At 37.4% G+C, this 17,733-nt stretch overlaps 1 protein-coding gene and 1 long non-coding RNA gene across 8 annotated transcripts in view; one reads left to right on the top strand and one right to left on the bottom strand.

Moving 5' to 3' along the window:
* Window positions 1-17,733, top strand: part of TGFBR3 (transforming growth factor beta receptor 3) — a 130,138-nt gene that overhangs the window by 107,135 nt on the left and 5,270 nt on the right. For all 7 annotated transcript variants that reach the window (XM_021276952.4, XM_027463425.3, XM_027463422.3 and 4 more), the window contains 6 exons: window positions 1,241-1,372; window positions 1,667-1,843; window positions 4,679-4,978; window positions 6,053-6,173; window positions 10,531-10,566; window positions 12,633-12,740. In XM_021276952.4, the coding sequence (XP_021132627.1) occupies window positions 1,241-1,372; window positions 1,667-1,843; window positions 4,679-4,978; window positions 6,053-6,173; window positions 10,531-10,566; window positions 12,633-12,740 (874 nt within the window). The remainder of the gene's footprint in view (window positions 1-1,240; window positions 1,373-1,666; window positions 1,844-4,678; window positions 4,979-6,052; window positions 6,174-10,530; window positions 10,567-12,632; window positions 12,741-17,733) is intronic.
* On the bottom strand, window positions 1,242-16,072 carry LOC110353965 (uncharacterized). The gene is made up of 3 exons (XR_002405269.3): window positions 15,671-16,072; window positions 11,240-11,371; window positions 1,242-1,395 (listed from the first exon to the last, which is right to left on the bottom strand). It is a non-coding gene; the product is annotated as an uncharacterized lncRNA (long non-coding RNA).

Here is a 17,733-nt window from a genome sequence, read left to right as displayed (position 1 = left end):
TGTGCATGCTTGTATTTTGGATTCATACTTGCTATCAGTGGATGTATGTGATGAAGGGTATCTGAGTACTTTTGTGTGAGTGATGATGTTAAGAAGCCTGCATAGGTTCCAGAGACTGCTTCGACGCTGGCTCAGTTTATGACCTTAAATACATTGTGACTAATCTGGGTTGGAAAGTAATGACAGGTTTCTCTTGCTGAGCTTTCCAGTACATAACCTTGGCAAATGATGGAAGGCCTGTGGTCCAACCCAAACACAGCTAAGGCAATTTCATCTGACCTTGCCTGGCTAAAACTGTTCTATATTGGCAAGTCTGTAGCACCTAACTTTAGAAGCAATCTCAAACCGAGACTGTGGATAGAAACATCTCCAAACTACAGAATAGCATGTGTCTGGAGCTAAATACTGTCATTGTCCCTGTATTATGTTCTATTATGGTCCAAACCAAAACGGATATTTGCTGTTGCTTCTCTCCTTTCTCCACCATGTCTTTACGAGTCTTGGTTACTCACTTAAACTGAGAATCATGTATGGATGGTATGAATGGAATCTCAAAGAGAGTATATATCACTTCTTACTGTTTGCTTTATGTTCAAGAAAACAAATATGAAAGTCTTACAAGGGAGGGGTCTAGCTGAGGAACTGCAGGACATAGATAGCTAACAGAAAAAAGGGACTGTCAAGTGAAGAAATGGAGAAGTGTGGAAAGGAGGAAGAAAAACAGGTGAATGTTAAGTAGAAATTCAGAGGAAAAAAGGGAAAAATGAAGAAAGAGACATGTTTTGGGGTCTACATCTCTAAAAATATAAATGGAAATGACAGAAGAAAAAATCCTTAATGAGCCTAATACTTTCAATGATATTCAGTAAGGGCATTAAGGAAAACTGTAAATTGTGAAAAATCACTTTAGAAAGCCAGTTGTAAAATCAGTGTTGGTTATACAAGTACCAGAAACAGAATGGAAATGCTGGAATGTTCATTTGGATATCAACACCCAGACCAGCATTTTTATTGTTTTTTCTGTTTCTGAATTCTGGAAACAAACTAAAGGGTGTTCACAAAATGTAACCTACATATCTTAAACAGCTTTTGTGCCAAGCATTTAAGATGTTCTTTCACCATCTGATTAGCTGGTGCACTTCTTTAGGCCTTCACATTGTTCTGAAGAGAGAAGAAAATAATAACCACAGAGCGCTCAGTTATCATCTAATTTTATGCATTTGTAATACCTTTTGTGCAGATTGTCATTCAGCTGTCATCACCAGCTGAAAGCAGTGGCTTTGATGATGATGACATGGAATCAGGTGATAATGGATTTCCAGGGGATGGTGATGAGGGAGACATTACTTTCTCAAGCTGGCCTGAAATAGCGGTATGTTACTCCTGGTTTTGTACCTGACAATAGAGGAGAAACCTGTTGTAAGAGGCAGCTCACAAAAATTGCATTCATAATAATAGCAATTAATTTGTCTTTTACCACTTTTCCTCACACTTCTGTTTCTTGTAACCCTGCTGAAGAGTGGCACTAAATAGAGGGAACGTGGGTGGGCCAATATTGTACACTCCAAACTTGTCCTTATCCAGCTACCATTCCTGACTCAGGATGTATTTGTACCAGTGCATTTCTTTCTTTCTTTCTTTCTTTATTTATTTATTTATTTTTCAGTTTAATTGCACACTGCACCAGCCAGAGAAGGATTTTTTTAATCCTGCCATGTTCTGGCCTCCTGAACCACACGTCATGAATGTGACCTTCAACATGGAGCTATACAAAACAGATCTGTTCCTTGCTCCCTCCCAAGGACTCTTCTCTGTTGCTGAGAACGGGCCAATATACGTAGAGGTAACAAACGATAAAGGCTTTCAAACTAGCCAAACACAAGGTCATGCAACTGAGCCAAATTTATGCTTGTCGGTAGAAAGACCTCCTTATGCAGTTGCTTTAAACTGACAAGTATGAGGTTTTGGGGCTATGGAGAATACAAAACGTGGGTTAAGAAGCAGGACAATGCTTTTGGTCAAAATCACAGGATTCCTGCAGAATGGATGAATTTCAGTACAAGGTAGATTAGTCATTCTTATTATATCTGCTTTACTGTGCAGAACTTAAGGTGGTCTCTGAGATCTTGCTCTGAACTGTCATTTTCTGGTGAAGACTTCAGGGTTCATTTTATTGGGTAATACAGCTGAACCTCATCTGAACAATGTAGGCATGAAAAAATGGTTCAAGTGTCTGTCTTTCACATGGTAGTGTTCTTAGGTTGTGAAGTTAATACAGATCCTGTTCTCTCTCTGATCCACTTAAAAACTCCAGTTACAGGTCTTGTGCTCATCACATGAGATCTACAGTAGAAGGTAAATAAGCGCAGCAAAGTCAGCAGCCATGAGCATAGTGGCTTGTTTGACATTAGAACAGTTTTCATTGCTGTTTCAGTGTCTTGTGACTCTTTTTCATTCTCTCTCTAGTGAAGAGATTTCCACTTCTTTGGAGAATAAAAGACCGTAAAGATTCATCTTGAAAATGTATTGCGTATAGTAATTTTAAAGGAGTTTCTCTTGGTCTTTGTCCTATTATACAGTACAAGACACTTTGTGATGGAACAGAAGCATGAAAGTGGTGCCAGAGCTCCAGGTTTTTGTTTTTCCCGTGCTCCTGCTGTACTATAGGATCTGCTACTATAGCCTTTTCTACTTCCTTTCTTTAAAAAATACTGCATTCATTTCAGGGCTGTTAGATAGCAGATAATCTGTGAAGGTCTTTGGTTTTGTTTTTTGTTCATTTTCTCTTGCTTTTTTGAGACTAAAATACCAACTAAACAATGATAAGAGTACCACAGGAGCTTTGCCATATCCTCAGAGCTAAAATTAAACCCATTACATCAGTAAGCAGATCTAAACAGATCTAGTTATCTCTAACGCTTTTGTTTGTTTTCTGCCAAAACAACTTTAAACAATGCTATAGTGAAAAGTACTTAAGACAGTTGAAGCAAAAAGAAAGTATGTCACCATCATTCAAGAATGTTTATAAAAGACACATTTATTTTTTTCATTCGCATAAAACCTGCTGCTTCCTTCAGCAATCTAGGATTAATTCCCTTGGCTCCTAGCTCTCTGGATTGGTCTGATTCTGGAGCTGCTAATTCAGACAAGTGTTCTGATTCCTTCATCACCTGTCCTGGCACAGGCCTTTATTCTTTTTTTTTTTTTTTTTTTTCCTGTTACTTTTTCTTACACAGTGGAAAATCTATATCAGTTTTGAACTTCTGTGATTTCATTTTTATCTGACAGATTTTTTTGGCATTTGTTTGTTTTCTTTTTGTGGCTAATGCCTATATTTTATATATATGTGTATATATATATAAATAAAAATTTTGCTCAGTAAATTACTTAGGTCATAATCTGTAAGAACTCTATCTGCCTTTTCCTTCTCTGCTAAAAAAAAAAATCTTCAGTATTTTATATTTTGGCTCTTTTTTTTCTCATTCTTGGCTTTCATATTCTTACCATAATTCTGGTCTCACCTTCCCTATAGTTCTTTTTGTTTCCTTGAGATACCATTCATCCTTTTGTTTACATGATAGTGTTTCATGATGTAGTATACTTGTCCTCCTTGTCGTAATCTCTGTTTACACAGTCAGTTTACCTATCAATATCAGTGGCTTCATTTTTATTTGCCCGTTTGTTTTTTTATAAGATGGTATTTCTTGCTTAGATGTTTCAGCCCATCCTTTCATCTTTAGTTTGATTACTGCTCACATAGAGAAAAATGAGAAATGCCATTATTCACTGCAGAACTCAGAGCATCCAAACATTTTGCAGGGTTTCACTTAAATATACATGCAGCACATAAAGATTGGGTACACACTTAAGGCATGTTTCTTCTTTCTAAGCAGAAAATTATTTCTTGTGGAATTGTTTTCATCATGTAGTGTTAATAGTCAGGCATAGCATTCCTTTTATTTATTAGAAGTAGCATGCTTCATTTGTTACAATTTTTTTTTCATAATTATTCTGTAGCATTTATTGTCTGTCTTCAAATTCAAATGAACAACATTAGTGCCCTGCAAGTTCGCAGTCGTAGTTCTTTTTCTTTTTTTGAATACGAATTTCAGACTCACATTTCTTAAAAAATTACAGCTTTTTAGTAGACTTCTCCCCCACCCCCAGTCCAGAAATGCCACCCACACATCAGACCATGACCTCCACTCTGCTTCTGCATTCCACTCTTGGCGGGGGGTGGTTTCTCTGTTGTGTATTGCTTTTTTCCATTTCCTTTTTATTTTTTTATTTTTTTTTAATTTTTTGTTAAAGTTTCAAATAGACATGGATTTAGAAATCACCTTTCATAGAACTCTCATGAACTGTTTGGCTGTAAGGGAAGCAGCTCCATCTCAGTAGTTGCTTTCATTAATTACATATCTGGTCTGGATTTTTCATATGGTTTTGAAAAGATAAGGGATTGCTGTATTTTGCATGTTTATGCTATTAAGCAGCTGCTGCTTTTGAAACCATAGATTTTCTCGCTGACAGCCTACCCTTAACATTTAGCCTTCAAAACAGTTCAACATGAAGCGTCACTGGATCACCGCTTTAAATAAATGTTGAAAATGTGAATGAAACATGAACTAAAAATGTAATTTCTGAGATCTTACTATGTTTTTTTTTCTTTTTAATGCAGGTTTCTGTGACCAAAGCTGACAGATCCTTGGGTTTTGCCATTCAAACATGCTTTGTTTCCCCATTTTCAAATCCAGATAGAATGTCTGATTACACCATTATAGAAAATATTTGTCCTAAGGATGAATCTGTTAAATTCTACAGTACTGAGAAGGTGAACTTCCCAATAGCACATGCACAGAAGAACAAAAAAAGATTTAGCTTTGTGTTTAAACCAATATTCAACATCTCACTGCTCTTTCTTCATTGTGAGTTGACTTTGTGTACAAATAAAGACAAAGATACTGAAGGACTGCCTAAGGTCAGTAATTTTTTAAAGTCTAAACTTCTGATTTAAGAGATAATAAGATTTTTTTTTTTAAATCTGAAATGACTAAATGTTTTGCTGTTGGATTGATGTAATGAATATGATACATCTAGACTCAAGATTTTAATGGATAAGAGTCATGATGCTACGCATTTTGACTGCAACATTTACTGTTTCTATTTAAATCTCATTGTATGGGATAAATAGAAGTTGCTTTTCATTATGCACATAGTTCAGATTTATCTTTGCTCTCATTATCACATAATAGTATTACAAACAATGTTAGTTTTAACTTCCAAAGACATACATAATACTGGATAATATTGCAAGTGTGTTTGACCCTTCTTTTAGGAATTGAGATTAGCATGTCTCACTAGAACTTGGTTAGAAAATAAGTAAATGCTGGCATGTTTGCTACAGTTTGGTACCATATCATCTTACGTGTTTTTACAGCAAATAGTCCTGAACTGCTCTAATGTTTCTAAATAAAATTCATAATTTCTATCTGATTGTTACAAAAGACAATCACCAAATTTTCCTCTATGACTAATGAAAATGGCTTAAATCCATTGCTAGAGAATATATTGTAAGAATTTTGAATTTATTTTTACTTTTGGCAACTTCTGTAAGTGGCCCTCAAAGTTTTTTGTTTTTTTTTTTTTCTTTTTGTTTGTTTTTTTTTGAAGATGTCTTGTCATACTGATCAGCATGTACTTGTGACTACAATACTGGCCGCTGGGTTTTTAAAAACTAGTGCCTGTTTTTTATTCTGCAGTAAAGTAATTAGTACAATTTAAGTTCTATACTAACACTCTCATAAAGGTTAGAGGATCCTTAATGAAGGCAAAGGTTGCATCCTGAAGCACAGCTAAGAGTTACCTTTGCCACTACATTACATGTGTTGTTTGGAGGTACTCCTGTTTTGTTTTGTTTTGTTTTTTGTGGTAAGCAATTTTGATAAAACTGATAATGAGACAACTGTGCAGCTGGCAGAGCTATGCTGGCAGACACTGCAGATGTTTGATTTTGAGTAACTCCAGCCTCACTTGCTGTTCTTTCCACCTGCAGTGTATTCCTCCCGATGAAGCTTGCACCTCTCTTAATGTGGATATGATCTTGGCCATGATGCACAACAAAAAAACCTTCACCAAGCCCCTTGTTGTAGTAACTCATGAAGGAAAACCAGAAGGTATGAAAATGGGCTTGACTTGTTTAATAAAGCTATATACATGTATATTATATTGTGTACATATAGCAACTTAACATGGGGTAAAGCAAGAGTATTCCAAGTATGTGTCATTGTGTAAAATCATGGTAATACTGTGTTTGTAAGATGTTATTTGTTTAGATTTGTCCCTGGCAGCAGTCATTGTGGTAGTTTGTTGCCATCTTTTAATGGGCTTTATTGATCCCTGGAAATGTGGTTTTGCAAGGCATTAAAAAAGGAATACCATACTGTGCAACAAATATGGGTTTCATAAGCAAAATTATAGCACTGCTACTTCCAGCAGCTTCTTGTTGCCCAGAGATCAAAGGCAGTGCTCTGTTCCCAGCTATATCACTTCTATGTTGTGGTTGTAAATTTAGGAATGACAGCAATAGAATTACAAAATATTGGGAATGCTAAAGCCCAGTAAGTTTGTAAAGCAAAGCAATGGCCACCAGAAAGAAACTCATTAGATTGTTAGGCTACTAAGAGAAAAAGATGAGCTTTTATGCAACTCCTGTTTGCTACAGTGTAGGACATTTATCTTTGCGGAAGTTTTTAATAAACACCTTATTCACATCTTTTGCAGAGTAATTTTATTACTGTTTTTAGTTCAGTCAATGTAACAATGTGATATTGCTTATCTTTAATGCCTCATCCAGGTATAAGGAGATGGTGAAAGATAATTTTCCCATCTTAAACCTACATAGCCCCAAGCAGCATGGGTCTCTAGTATGATAGATATTTTTGTCATTAAAAACAAAGAGCATGTTTTTAGTACCTTAATAGTAAGATCTGCTTTCATTTGAAGGGTAGCAAATGTAAGTGAAATATGCTCAGTTCTGCACCCATGTCCAATAAAGTAGTTCTCTAATTCACATTAGTAGTAGCTAAATCCATTTAAAGGCAATTTTGAACCTCTGGGGTAGTCCTGCTAGTTGTGCTCCATTGAAGAAAATGGCATGATGAGAATATGCTCCAACTTAAGATATGCCATGTGTGTTTACTGAGTGATGGGAACTGAGAACTATTTCCACAGTTTCATGTAGTTTGAAAGTTCTTCTTGGTGAATGCCTCTGATAACAGCATCAGTCATGTTTTGATGCATCCATTAAAGGAGAAAGTGCATGTGCATTGTCTTTTCCTTTTGTATTAGCATGGCAGTTTAATTAAAAGCTTCAGTGGTTTCACGTGCACGTCATAATCTTAAATTTGTATACAAAGGCTGCTTGAAATTTTGGAATGCTTTTCAGGGAATATCAAAGGATGGGCATGAGAAATCCTTTAAACTCAGTTGTACAGTGCATGCTTTTTAGTCTTCAAGCAATTTATAGTACCATACAGCATTGCTAGGGGACATAAGCAACAACTGTTTCTGTTTTAACTCTGCAAAAGAGTGTATTATTTCCTTTACAAACTTCTTGTTAGTACAGATCAAATCCAATATGAATTAAAGTAAGTATTTGATCTGTCTGATACAACTAAAACTGTATTTGGGGCTTGATTCTGTGCTTTCTTTTTAACAGAACTCCCACTTTCTCATTTGCTATTCTATTGGGAATGAGTAAATCCTACAACTGAAGTTCATCTTTCAATAAACAGACTTATACTCTGAGCTCTCTTGCTCTTCTGATGTGTAGAGCATTGTGTGCAGCTCCCATCTAGGACTGCACTCAGAATGTTGTCTTTGTGAGAGGCACAAGGTCTTAGTGTGCAAAGATGAGCTAAATTTATAAAGATCAGTTACAAGACAACAGTGTGATAGAGTATTTTGTTGCATTGTGGGTGATTTGGTCTAATTGTGGGATGTTTGATGGAAATCTCCCCCAGCATATCACAGCTTTCAGACACAATATAAGGCAGCACATTAACAGCGTAGCTTTGTTGGTATGCAGTTATTCAGCAGTGAATCAAATGACCCCTTTCTAAAAGCCAAATGCCATTGTTGTCCGTGAACCTAAGATTTGAAGAAGAAATCATATTGCATTACTGAAGAGGAGAATTTATATTTCAGAGGTGGTGTTTATCATTTTATTTCATTGTTGTAAGTCATATTATTTGAGTTACTGCTATTGGAGCTGCTCTGTAAGCCAAATGAAGAAGTCATGTACTTGAAATTTAAAAAGTCTTAATATGATCATTGCAAAGGTGTCATCTTTTCTTCTGACACAAGCTTATGACTCGTCATCAACTCTAGAAGAAGTCCCAACTGTGATTATATGAGATTATATGAAGTATTAAATGAATTGCATGTGATTATATGAATCTATATGAGGCTAATTCTTATTCCCCTAATAATTTTTTTAGTTTTATATGAGTTCAGTTACTAACATTATTGCAATAGATCCCAATGAAAGTGTATAAAAGCTTCATGTCATGTACTTTTCCTATGCATTGTGGCATTTTAACACTCCAGCCCCAAGTCAGTGAAAGGCATATAGCTAGCTTTTTAAATACTAGGAAATATTTGCTCTTCTGTTGAAATAGTCTACTAATTTCATTTTTTTAATTTTTGGCAAGCATTGTTATTTCAGCAAAGGGAGACAAGCCATAGAAAGGAGGTCAAGTTGAACAGCTAATGGGTTCCTCTATCCTGAAAAAGCTTAAAGCATCATGATACTTTTTAAAGGCCAGCTGCTGCTGTTTTAAGTTAGATGCTTTCCCTGGACTTCAAGGATTCTTACTGTTCCTGTGTTGTTACCCATGTTAAAAGAAGAGTGGGGAGAATTTATAACGGGCTACAGAGCCTATCATTAATTAGCAGGCTTATATTCTCTGCATGGAGGCCAGTGACAGAATGAGCATGGAAAATTAATTTTCCCCTTATCTCAGAAGGGATGTTGCTGGCACTTGGGATATGCTAGTAGAGCATTTGGACAATCTGTTGGTGCCTTTACCCATGTTTGTACCGTTTAATGCTTCCTAGTTTCAGTCCAGCCTTCCTAACAACTCTTACCTTCAGTTATACTCTTGCTGTTACAAGTGCTTGATGCCTTTCCAGTGTATTGTGTGCACATGCGCACAAGTACACGCGAACACTCTGTTCTCACCTGTTTCCTACTGCTGTTCCACCTGTTTCCTACTATCCTGCCAAGAGTGATCTGGAGGAGATAATTAGGTGTTAGAGTAACTGACAGTAATGCAGTTTAAGAATAAAGCGCTTTTTTGTATATTGTAGGCACGTCTGAGAGAATAATGATCATACAGGATACTGATGGCAGTTTAGTGCTCCCACAAGAGTTTAGAAGTGAGAAGCAGTCTTGGTTTAAGAATACTCTAAATAACATACTTGTTTTCAGTACTTTTGCACCATTGTGTTAGCACTGCAGACAAACTTGTTTTTTCCAGTCCCTAAAGATACAAAAACAAGTATTGGGATACTGTCTTATCAAGTCCTTTTACAGCCAGCTATTGTAGTGAACATACTCAAATACACCAGAATTTAAACAAGATCCCTAGGTTACTGGGCAGCAGAGAAGCAAACTCCAGCTAACCAAACAGTGCCTTGGGTCTGAAGCCAGAATCTCTAGCTTTTCTGCTGGAGGTGGCATTCTTGGAGAAAGATAAGAGGAAAAGTTAATCAAAAGAAGGGAAAATTCTTCAATTCTTGACACGTATTTACTTTCTGCTACATGCTGATAGTGATGATGATAATGCCAAGAAAAATAGGTTTGGTCTAATAGATGGTCTTTGATTTCCTACATATATATTTTTAAAAAACAGAACAAAATAAAAACCCAACATCCAAAGCAGAATACCCATTAGGATGTAGGAAAATGCATGAATCAATATATACTCATGTAATTTGGACAAAGCAGCATGTATTGTGCCATAATTCTGATCTTTCTTTAGAGTTGATAGCCATATTTTTGAGTTTTTGTTTTGCTTTGTGTTTTTGTTTGTGTTTTAGCATGCTGGTATCATGGTTGTGATTGGTGAGTAAATCATATGAATGTGATAAATATAAATCATATGAATCACCTTAAAATAACCCTTGTTATCTGTGCTCTTAAAGAGCTCCTCATATGGATTACAAGAACAGTTGCAGGTCAGAACTGGTGATATCTGGGTGTGGAAGGTTGCAATGCACTTGCCAGCAAAATGCATGCTGCGTGAACTTATACTGTAGATATGTTCCTCTGAGGAATTATCAATATATGAATGGAATTTTTCTAAGCTGAGCAAGATTACTGAATTTGAACTGTTTTTCCCGAAGTTCCTGGTTGTCAAAGATTACAATTCATGTCTTTCTGCCAGATCAGATCCTGAAGGTTTCTTGCATAGTTTGTAGGTTCTTTGTGGAATTCTGTCTGATTAATTATTTTTTGTTTTAAAACAGATCCCTCCCTTCCAAAATCAAACGTGAGACAGTCACGTAAGTAACTTTTAAACCTTAACTTTAGTATTAAATAAGTGAAGAAAATTATCTTCAAGCCTTCTGAATTATAGTGAGTGTGTGTGTTAAATTCTGAAACAGAAGAAAGTTCTGATTAGCGCTGCTAGAGATGTTCCCATTGACCTTGAAAGAGAAGGGTTGTTATCATATGTGAATGTGAAAACTGAATTTGGGAAAATACCGCTGATAATCTCAGTGTGAGTACTGATGAATGAAAATTATTTCCTCTTCCTCTGCCAAGGCCACCACTTTCCAGTATAAGGTTTTCAGCAGCAATACCATCCTAAGGAGCTCCTGTATCCTATTCTAAGCCTTACACATATCCTGCACTGCAGCTAGTCACATCCTCAATTACTGTGGCACCAGCACGCTGGTCATGCTGCAAATGAGAGCACTGAATTGATGTAGATTAATTGTTTTGGTTTTTTTTTGGTGGTAGTAGTGGTTTTTTTCTTCTGTTGTCTTGACTAAGTTAACTTTATTTTTAACTGGGGTCATCAGTAACTGACCCTGGAGGGGGGAAAAGAAGAGAAGTAGCACTAGAAGGCAACAATAAACAGGAGGGTAATTTGTAGCTAACACCAAGAATAAACGGAGAAAAAGGAAAATTAGAAGAGGAAGTGCAAAGAAGGTTTTTCCCTCTGTTCCTGACCTTATGACTTTGGGATTCAGTTTGCTCAAAATAACAAAAGGAATGAAAAATTATGCTTCTGATGCTTTAGCCTCCAGTTGACTTTCTTCTCTTCACTAAGTCTTCTCGGAGGAAAGGATAGTAGGCTGGTACCTTGTGGGGAGAAAAAAAAAAAAAAAAGAGTTTAGAAGATTCTTTTCTGCTTTGCATTTAGAATGACCAAGCATGGCCAAAGGAACAAGAATTAGTCCCCACATAAGAAATGGGAGAAAAATCTCAAGTCCCAGTCCAACTGTTTTTGTACACGCAGACTTGGTCACAGGCACCCAGTCTGAGTCCTGAAGGCCCTTGCCAACAGGAACTGCTGGAGAGGATATTTTTAAAGGGGAAAGGCCCTGAGGAGCTCAGGAGCTGGTGGACTGAGAGATGTCTACAGGGATATCTGTTGAATGCAGGAACATGTGTAGTTATTTCTAAAGTGTTGATTGTGTTTCGAGAACTGGAATACTACTGAAGGATACTACTGAGAAGATCCAGTCATCTCATTTCCCAGCCAGTTTAGTCAGTAAAATGTTATTTGCTGGCCTAGGCCATTTTGTGTACTGGGAGATATTAAAAATACTGAAACTAGAATTCAATTTTCTTAGAAGAGTTTTCCCCCAGATGATTGATGAAAGGGTGATTTTTGAAATGCTTCTAATGAAGAAAAAGGAAAACAGAAAAGCTGGAAATTTCTCTCTTTGGATGGTTAACTTTTGGGGCAATGCATCCAGGAACCAGATGCTGTTACCCTTGAAATTGTAGTGCAGAAAGGCCTCTCCCCTAGAAAGTGATTTTGTGTGTGTGGTTCTATTTTTGTGTTCTGGAATTAATTTCAGTTATTGAAAGGATTGCCAAATGTGAAAAACAATTGTTTCTATTTATGTTTTTGCTGACTGTTTGCTGGCATCATTCTTCTCTTAACAACAGTTCCGTTTTCCACCTAGATTTCAGACTGAACATGCAGGAGATGTAGAGGAAAGTTTGCTTGAATGTTAAGGCATTTAAATGAAAAGCATCTTGTGACAAAAATCTCTGTCTTTTTAAAAACACATCTTTAAGATGAATGGATATCTAATTTAATGCACGTTATTAAGGGACAACTGAAAATGCTTAATTTTTGCAATGTTTTCCAGATTTGGTTGTGCAGAGTTCGAGTTTTGCTTTGTGATGTGGAACAGTTGGTTGAAACCAGTCTCTGAAAGCATTTTTATTTCCTTGATGAAAGTCTGTTATCTTTTCCTTAAAATGGTGCTTAATTAACTATTAACTTAAAACAAAACAAAACAATACTTTTCCATGAAAGTTTAATTGTTGTAGAACTCTGTTTGTCTCTGACAATTAAAAGCTCTTATTGTGTATGTTTACCTTTTAGCTGTGTTCTATGGTCTGGACACTCTGACTGTTGTGGGCATTGCCTTTGCAGCGTTTGTAATTGGAGCCCTGCTAACAGGAGCACTGTGGTTTATCTACTCTCACACAGGTAAGCATAAGGGCTCTTACAGACCCCAGTCTGTAGATTGTGCAGCAGGAAATGCAGTGTGGTCTGAGTCCTTGCAAAGAGGGAGGAAAGGGAAGGGGAGCCATCAGTAGCCATCCTGCCCTTGTTTCTTGTTCTCTGTTCTTAATAGTGTTTTCCAGCAATTCCTCACGTGAGCCTGTTGGTATTCATGAGTAGATTGATACCTGCCCTTCCCTAAAGGGAGGTATTATGCCTTACCTATGTGATTTAAAATTTGATAAAATAAGCTTAAACACGACTCTTCAAAACTCAACTGAGAGTAAAACTGAATTTTCCTGTCATGTTGCATCATCATTAATAGCATCTCTGTTTAAAATTCAGTTAACATGTCAGTTAATGGATCCATTCTGGTTCACATACTACTCTTTTTTAATTTTTCTTTTTTTCTTTAACTTACTAAATTAGACTTATGTGACTTGGGATATGATGTGATCAGTTCAAGCAGACCAAATGGCTAAGAGAATGCATTACTTGCACTGATGTTTTCTGAATATAACTAAATTTGAAAAAGTTTCTCTTGATTACATTGAAATTTTGCCTCTACTATTTATCTCTTCATTCTTCAACTATTGGACTAGATGGTAGAACTCTTGTAATCTCGTTTAAATGAGTCCATGTAAATAACCAGGAGTGTGTGTGAATTGGTCCAGTCTTTATGCATAGATAGTTTTTCAGTATCTCCTTCTCACACTTTTTTCCATATTAAAATAAGTTAGCAGACATACAACACTGTAGGAAGCAGAGTTTGTTTAGGGAGCTTTCTGCTGCATGTAATCTGCAGTTTGGAATGGACAAAGAGTGGACATTGATAAGGCCTTGATTTGAAGCATGTGACCTTGTCTGCTTGTGGATTACTGGGTATTTCAGGATCCCTGCAGCATGCTGTACTCCAGCTGCTTCCACTTTTGACCTTGCAAGACCCTGCCAAGATCTCTGGGAGGTGGGGAGAATGTGAAGCTAATTACTCCAAACCTATGCAGCTCTGGAGCCCTTGAATTTTCCCATAGCGCATTACAGGGTGGGTTTTTTGGTTTTGTTTTATAGCATCTAAAACCTCATGGAAGCCATGTAGGGGAGAGAATCTGGCTTGTCAGGTCAGAGCTACTTTAAATATTATAACCTAGGAGCTTATTTTAATTTGGAACAAAAATTGTTGTTTTTTTTTTCCAAGTGGCAATACAGCAGCTTCATATAAGCACTTTAATACTTAATGCATAGGCTGTGTATGAAGCTTGTGTAGAATTCAGAGCAAATATGGAAGCTTTAAATGTTGGAGTCCTATACATAAGCAGCATAATTCTGCTTCATATTACTAATAAAGCATTATGAAAGTAATGGAAGTGTAATTTCAATAGGTAAATAGGAGGTAATTTTCAAATAAGCAGCTTTTATTAACAAAAACATTAAAACAATTGTTAAATAATATTGTTGGTCCTGCATTTGTGAAAGTTGAAATTCAGTTCATATACACAACCATCTATAGCCACATGTTGTGTGTCAGTAATAAAGGAACACTTGGAAGCCAACATGATAAATCCTTCAGCCTCAGCAAGACTTGGACCAATCCCACTAAAAGAATTACATTAACAAAGTACATCAGTCGTAGTTACCATGTATGAGTAGTGAAGAGGACAGCTGCTCTGACTTTTTTCTCCATTTATTTTCATCTCTTAAAGACAAAGGCCAGACAAAAAGAACTTGGAAGAAAAGAAAGTAAGGGGACACTGTAACTCATCAGATCAGAGAATCACAGAAAAGATATAAGAAATATCTAGGAAGTTATCTGGGTCAGATTTTGAAAGTGGACCTATGTTTCTGCGCCCATAATTTTTCCATGCATAACAGCTTATATCTACAAAGCAGAACTTGCAGCAGAGTGCGATGAGGGCTCTGGCAGGGATGGCCTCTTAGAGGACAACTGCTGTGACAGACAAGATAATCCAGCTGCAGTGGAAACATTTTAGAGTCAGCTGCAGACTTCATTAAAGTAAGGAGGAAAAAAGGTAATCTAAATATCATCTACAGAGTGGCTGTCTTTTGCCATTAGAGAATTCATCCATTGTTGACTTGTGCTCTGAAATCTCAAATTTTGTTTTATGTAACACTGAGTTTATAGCCCATGATTTAGCCCAAAAGTTGGAAAATACAAATTAACTCTAAAACTGTGGTTTAGGGATACTCAGATCATGGACAAAAGCTACTGCTGGTGGAGACTGTCAGCTTGGGGTGTGTGAAGTAAGCTATTTTTTTAATGTGATGCTATATGCAACAGGGCAAAAAGACACCTTTTTGCCAGTAGTTAGAATGTTTGCTGATACAATTTTCATCAGTATAGCTCTATTGGCAGACTCATTCTAGTACAGAGAAAGCTTTACATGAGTGAGCTCCTTTGTTTAGTTTGACAGGCTGTTAACATTAAAATCTCTAATAATTGACAGAAGAGCTAAAAAAGAACTAAAGAACTAAGAACTAAAAAAAAAAAAAAAAAAAGTAGAGTTTAATCTTAAAATATTAAGCAGAGGTTCTTGTTTGGTTTTGTTTCATGTAGGGCTTTTGTTGTTTTTAGCGATGCAAAAATAAGGGATTTCTGCCAAAGCAACGAAATTGTGGTTTAAAGTACTCAAGATTCAATGAAACAATTCAACATGGAGTACAGACATTCTAAGATACACAGGTATTGGGGGAGGAGAAAAGGGAAGCTACAATTATGACTTTAGAGGAGGAATTTTAGCTGACCTTTCTGCACAGGGACTCCCTACTTTTGATCCTTTGTCCAGTTGGTTAAAAGACTTGAAAAGTGGCTGAAAGCTTTCCATGGCAGTGTTATTTCTGGAAGGGACTCAAGAGCAAACAGAAAGTAGCAGAGATTTAGTAAAATTAACCCAACTTACCTGGGTGTCTTAGGAAGGAGCAAAAATTTTGAAGTGTACATGGACGCAGAAACCCTTCAAAATTAACTGTCACTTCCATATCTGTCTTAACAGGAATAATTGACTATATTTAGGAAACGACGTGCACAAGTCTGATAAGTTATTAAGGCTGCTAAACCTATCTCTGACCATGTAAACTGAAAGCTGCTATCCAGAATATCAGTTGCTTCATTCTCTTAGGAAGTGTGCTTTTTTCTTCTTCAGACAGTGTTGCAAGTTAGCAGGATAAAATGTTCCAAAATCTGGGAATTTAAAAGCATCCCTCCTCCCCCATTTCTCCTTTCTTTATGGGATCTGATTTAAATAAACTGACATAGCAACCAATTATACTTGGCAAATGGAGATAGAAAAGCAAACATTCAGACTTCCTGGACAGGGAGTACAACTGGCAGCTTTCCTGAGTGTGAATAATAAAATGCATGTTGTTGTGTTCAGATGGGTAAAGGCTTGTTTACTGTCAATAGACATGTCCATTTTGAGTAGTTCTGATTCAGTAACATGGGTTACATGAAACTGTTTACGTGAAGAAGACAGATGGGGAATGACTCTAGCAATAATTTACATTTCTTGAAGTTCTTTTCATTAATATTCTTTAAAAATTATGTGCTCCAGATTTGTTGGGCATAAATAAGGTGTATAAAAAAATTAGCCGGTCTAAATACAATTGCTTGACTGTGTTCATAATATCACAGTGGTTTGGATTCTTTTATTGAAGACTTTGAAATTTTGTCCTTGTTCCACAGCTGACTGGGGAATATCAGAGCTGCTGATAGTGCTCTGGAAATGAGATACTGAAGAGGAAATTGAATCCAGGGGGGAGTTGCTACTGAGGGAAAGGGGCTGTCATCCCAAACTGAGGGGGAGATACCTCCTAGGACACTTTAGAGACAGCTGAGAGAAGCAGGCATTGGGCTTGCACAGAGAGCCTGTCGCTCTTCTGTAAATAAAACGCCACACATTTAGCTTTTAATTTGCTTATGAAGTACAAAATTAATTTGCTTATGAAATCTAGTTAAATACACCCAGATGGCACTGTGACATGCTGTGGTTGACGCAGAGCTGTGTGTAGCCGTGCGGTTCATAAAATGGATGACAGGGAGGAGAGCCGAGGGAGGCGCGGGCCGGCAGGGCCGTGCTGCCGCGTCTGCCGCTGGGGGCCCCTCCGGGGGAGCCGGCCTCAGGCCCGAGCAGCGCCTCCCGACGCTGCCATGCTGCCGGGGTGGGGCTGGCCGCTCCGCTCCCTTCTGGTGGTTTTGGTTCTCTTGTTTTGTTTTAGCGACAGGAATTTGTTTATCGCTGCCTCTGTAAATATAAAGCCTTCTGTACTAAGGAAGGAAGGTTTGTACACAAACAACCGGAGAAGGGAGCAAGTTAGGAGGGGAGAATGTCCAAACAAGGTTTATGAAAGCCTTTACACTATGGTAACACAAAGCGTTGATTTGAATGCAAGTTAGAGCTGAGACACAGTTTATGTGTGTATGACTGGGGTTAGGTTCTGACCTGTTTCTTGTAAGCAAAAATCTGCAGCTTATTGATGGCTACATGGTTATTTCTTACACTGTAAAAAACAGACTTAGAAAAATCTGGGCACAATCGTATAGGCTGGACTTAGTGCTGACTGCAAGAATGAGATTCTGGCCCTCTTTTTCAACATTTCATTGGCCTCCTGCGCAATCTGTTTCTCGTGGTTTGGTTGCCTTTTTTTTTCTTCCCCCTGTCTTTTCCCATTCCTTCTTCCCTCCCTATCCCAAGACCACTGTGGCGCAAGGCAGATGCTGAATGCTGTGGGGCTGTGCATCTGCTTACAGCTGTGGTTACAGTGCAAGCTCACAGTGACCCTGGCAGTTCCCACTACAAAGAACACTTGCAGCCTCTGTGTGAGAAACCCTCAATCCTCCCTTGTTTAGAGCAGACCTTTGCAGACTCCACAGCTGGCAGAAGTAAGTTTTCTTCATCTGGTGGGTCTGTTGGCTTTAACCTGAGATACAAAGCATTAAACACACACTTCCTCTGTGGGTCTGTTG

The sequence above is a fragment of the Anas platyrhynchos genome, chromosome 8, assembly GCF_047663525.1.
Source record: "Anas platyrhynchos isolate ZD024472 breed Pekin duck chromosome 8, IASCAAS_PekinDuck_T2T, whole genome shotgun sequence".
Classification (NCBI taxonomy): domain Eukaryota; kingdom Metazoa; phylum Chordata; class Aves; order Anseriformes; family Anatidae; genus Anas; species Anas platyrhynchos.
This window is presented reverse-complemented; position numbering and strand designations above follow the sequence as displayed.